We start from the raw sequence: 1,588 nt of genomic DNA on the forward strand, positions 1-1,588 counted from the left end.
CAGCAGTAGCAATGCAGTGCTGCTAGTCTTACAGCCCTCAATGCGGCCTCTTCTTCTCTCCTTCTCTCTTCTTCCTCTCGTGACTGTTCAGCACTCTGCAGCTCCATTACCTCTTTTAAAGTTACATTTGGGCGGCTTGCTGCAGCAGCAGCAACAGATACCCAGGGGGCAGGGCCCCCCAGGACAGGTCGTCGCTGCTGCTCCCCCGAGGCGCCTTCTCCCGATCCACGCTTTCCCTGCTGCTGCTGCTGCTGCTGCTGCTGCTGCTGTGGCTGCTGCTGCTGCTTGGAGGCCTTCGCCTCAGGTTCTGTCTGCCTACTCTCTTGCTGCTGCTTCTCGTGCTGCTGCTGCTGCTGTTGTTGCTGTTTCTGCTGCTCCTTCTTGCGCTGACCCTTGTGACCTGCAACCTCCCACCCTCCTTTTGCTGCTTCTGCTGCAGAACCCGCAGTAGCAGCAGCAGGAGGTTTCGTCTTGCTGCTGCTAGAAGGGGTCTTCTCTTGAGGCGCTCTTGGTTGCTTCTCACGAGCGTGCTGCTGCTTTTCCTGTTTCTGTTGCTGCTGCTCTTGTTGCTTCGCCTGGCGCTGCTGCTGCTGCTCCTGCTGCTTCGTCTGGCGCTGTTGCTGCTTCTCCTGTTGTTGCTGCTGCTGCTGCTGGCGCTTATCTTGCGGGTGCTTTTCTTTTTCCTGTGACTTCTGCTGCTGCTGCTTATCGTGTTGCGGTTGCTGCTTCTCCGGCTGCGGCTGATGCTTGTCTTGCTGCTGTTGCTTCTCCTGCTGCTGCTGCTTCTCATGCTGTTGCTGCTTCTCCTGCTGCTGTTTGTCTTGCTGCTGCTGCTTCTCTTGTTGCTGCTTCTTCTGCTTCTCTTGCCGGCAGGACTCCTCCATCGTGGCTGCCCAGGTCTTGGGTGCAGCAGCCGCAGGCGTTTGCTGCTGCTGCTGTTGCTGCTGCTGCTGCTGCTGTTGATCCTCATCTTTCGTGGGGGGCGGTTGCTTCATGTGCGCTTGTTGCTGCTGCTGCTGTAGCTGCTGCAGCTGCTGCAGCTGCCTCTGCGTCTCCGCGAGTCTATCAGCAGTCCAGCTCAGGGAGTGCTGCGGCTGCAGCTGCTCCTCCGTCTCCTCGAGCGGTTGCTGCTGCTGCTGCTGCTGCTGTTGCTGCTGCTGCTCCCGCTGCTGCCCATGAGGGCCACCAATGCCGAGGAGGTTCTTAAGGGTGGATGTCATCTGTGCCGCACGGCCTACCACAAGTCCTTGCGGTTGCTGCTGCTGCTGAAGCTGCTGCTCATGCGGCTGCTCCTGTTGCTGATGCTGCTGCTGCTGTTGTTGCTGATGCTGCTGTTGCTGCTGCTCGTCGGCGGGTCCCCCAAGAGGCGGTCGGTGCATTGCATCTGCTGTCTGTTGCTGCAGCATGAACATGAGTTGCTGCTGTTGTTGCTGTTGCTGCTGTGGCTGTTCATGTGCGTGGATACCAGTGAAGTGGCCCAGATCTGCTGCAGCTGCAGCAACGCGAAGCTGCTGCTGCTGCTGTTGCTGCTGTTGTTGCTGCTGCTGCTGATGGTGTAGCGGCAGCCCCGCACGTCGCATCCAGACTT

The 1,588-nt window shown here is 58.9% G+C and overlaps 1 protein-coding gene across 1 annotated transcript in view; it reads right to left on the bottom strand.

Annotated features, from left to right (window-relative positions):
* The window catches only part of EMH_0004720 (uncharacterized protein), a gene marked incomplete at both ends in the record, with an annotated part of 4,195 nt that overhangs the window by 1,013 nt on the left and 1,594 nt on the right, over window positions 1-1,588 (bottom strand). The window contains one exon of the mRNA XM_013496905.1: window positions 33-1,586. Within this exon, the coding sequence (XP_013352359.1) occupies window positions 33-1,586 (1,554 nt within the window). The remainder of the gene's footprint in view (window positions 1-32; window positions 1,587-1,588) is intronic.

Source organism: Eimeria mitis, genomic scaffold (genome assembly GCF_000499745.2).
Source record: "Eimeria mitis Houghton genomic scaffold, Emh_scaff237, whole genome shotgun sequence".
Classification (NCBI taxonomy): Eukaryota; Apicomplexa; class Conoidasida; order Eucoccidiorida; family Eimeriidae; genus Eimeria; species Eimeria mitis.